Source organism: Sardina pilchardus, chromosome 3 (genome assembly GCF_963854185.1).
Source record: "Sardina pilchardus chromosome 3, fSarPil1.1, whole genome shotgun sequence".
Taxonomy (NCBI): Eukaryota; Metazoa; Chordata; class Actinopteri; order Clupeiformes; family Clupeidae; genus Sardina; species Sardina pilchardus.
The window spans coordinates 5,061,548-5,063,984 of NC_084996.1; the positions used below are offsets into that span (position 1 = coordinate 5,061,548).

Genomic DNA, 2,437 nt, shown 5'->3' on the forward strand with positions numbered 1-2,437 from the left:
GGCGAGGACTGGACATAGTTGGCACTAGCCTCGCGAGCCATACACGTACTTCCGGCCAAGGATTGCCTCCACTACGAAATGAAATGGTAGTATTATGGGATGGTTAGGACCAGGCTAAGTTGGCACACCCTTGTTCAAGAAGCACAGAACAGATCCCGATGGAAGCAAGTGGTCTGCGGCCTATGCTCTACTTAAGCAATTAAGTCCCGAGAGGCCGTAGTTTACACAGGTTTTAGAACAGCTAAGGGGCGTTTTTTAGGCACAACGCACTTAAGTTTAAAGGCAAAAGTCAAAGATGGGGAGTGCCCCTCAACCATACCCAAGAATTCTCAAAGCAAACCTGGAATCCATTTACATGCTAAATGCAATAGGAGGCCGAATCAATGTTTTCTTCTGTGCAAGCACAATGAATATTGCATCCTTCAGCCTACTTTGTGAGTGGATGTTGTAATTTACATTTTGTGGTTCCTGCATCTAGATTAGGACTTCTTCCATTAAATATGTTTTTAACTGATCAATTCAAATTTGACCACATTTAGATTCTGGTCAGTTTAATCTGGTGATAATTTTATATAGGCCGACAGAAACACAGTTTAGCAATAATTCTTAGGCTGGCTGGTCAGTGGAATCTTGACGTTATTTAGGACACGATGCCATAAACTAGACTGAAGGCGCCCATGCCCTATCATAACACCTCTCCAGTCTCCTCCTCCTCGTAGTCTGCGCCTATGAGATCGTTGAACCCGCGTTTTATTGAATTGATTGGTGTTTCAAGCTAAGAACGTGTGTGAGAAGCTCTTTAAATTCAGGCGTGGCATTGCTTGGAAGCAGCACCTCTGGAGCACGTTGTAACTTGAGTTTTGGCATACGGTTGCAGTCTAAGTAGATTTATTTGAGCAAAATGGTTGAACAATTTATGGGAACGTGGAAACTGACAGCCAGCGACAATTTTGATGAATACATGAAGGCGATAGGTAAGACGGTGGTTTTGTGTAGGCTGTATGCTACATTTGTTCGTCTGGAAATATAATGCTGACGTTTGCTAATGATACAAAAATGCTTTTGAATAGACTTAGGCTACGCTAACATGACCATGCTCAATCTTTCAGAAATGGCATTCAACCTTAAGTTTCCGCTAATGTTAAACTAAAGCCTCGAGGGCTATACGCCGTTAACTGCTTGCCGTGGCAGGCAGGTGCAGAAGCTAAGTTATGTGTTGGTTTTTTTCCCCTCCCCGGATCTAGGTGTGGGTTTTGCTACACGCCAGATGGGAAACCTCGTCAAGCCAAACTTGCTGTTCAGCGTGGATGACCAGGGCGTGATCTCCATGAAGGCTCAGAGCACATTTAAGACGACAGAAGTGAAATTCAAGTTGGACGAGGAGTTTGATGAAACGACTGCCGATGACCGGAAAACAAAGGTAGCAAGTTCCCCCAAACCCTAACGTTCCCGCTAAACGTGAAATGCTTACATGTCGACTGTAAGCTTCTAAACTGTAAACGTGCTTTCTTTTATTGACCATGACCGTGCTTTATTGACCGTGTTAGACCATGATTACCCTGGACAACGGAAAACTCGTTCAGAAACAGACGTGGGATGGCAAGGAAACTACAATTGAACGAGATATTCAAGATGGAAAGCTGATTGCGGTAAGAGCTGTTCTGTCTTTTAGTCGCATATGCGTCATCTCATGTCATTTGACGAATTTGCTGGCAAGCGCCTTGGGGAGAATTTGCCTGTGTATCTTGCACAAATGCATTTTGGCACTCTTTAGCATCGAAGCTCTCCTCTGCTTGTTGGGTGTCTTTAAATCCTGTGACCGCAATCATGACGCAGAGTTCATCTGCTGACCCAGCCCACTGCGTTTTGAAAGTGCGCATCCGGAACATTAGCAAGCAGTTCGTGCCTTTTAGGCAGAGTGCTTTACAATGTGTGGTTAATACTTGCTGTCAACTTGATCAGATGAAAGTAACTTGTTTTGTTTTTTTATATTGCAGAAATGCACGATGAATGATGTGGTGTCTGTGAGAACCTATGAACGGGAGGCATAATTTTTCTACCACATCAAGTTTCATGTTTCTGATTGGCCATGGACATCTGATTTGCTTATGGGACCATGCATGTACGCGCTATGTTAAACGTGCTTTGATTAAAATGTTCTTTTCGGAGTAATTGCAAGTGTCGTTTTTCCCCCAGCCCATGTTGCAACAAACATGTTGTGGCAATTATGTACGGACATGTTGCAAGTTCTGGTTAAATGGCAACGGGTTAAAACGATTTTTACAACATCGTTCCCAGACGTTTTTAAGATTTCTGGTGTCCTCCGGGGTGGCCCCTCCCTAGTCATCCAGGCTCCAAGCAGGTCAGTGGTCCAGGTCGGAACACCTCGCTAAATGTAACAAACGTATCCAAAGCGCGTCATTGGCCACAGTAGAGC

At 44.2% G+C, this 2,437-nt stretch overlaps 1 protein-coding gene across 1 annotated transcript; it reads left to right on the plus strand.

Moving 5' to 3' along the window:
* Nucleotides 1-814: 814 nt before the first annotated feature.
* Nucleotides 815-2,172, plus strand: LOC134076437 (fatty acid-binding protein, adipocyte-like). The gene is made up of 4 exons (XM_062531502.1): nucleotides 815-974; nucleotides 1,245-1,420; nucleotides 1,548-1,649; nucleotides 1,998-2,172. The coding sequence occupies exons 1-4, from the start codon at nucleotides 902-904 to the stop codon at nucleotides 2,049-2,051; spliced, it is 405 nt and encodes a 134-aa protein (XP_062387486.1). The 5' UTR covers nucleotides 815-901; the 3' UTR covers nucleotides 2,052-2,172.
* The last annotated feature ends 265 nt before the right edge of the window (nucleotides 2,173-2,437 follow it).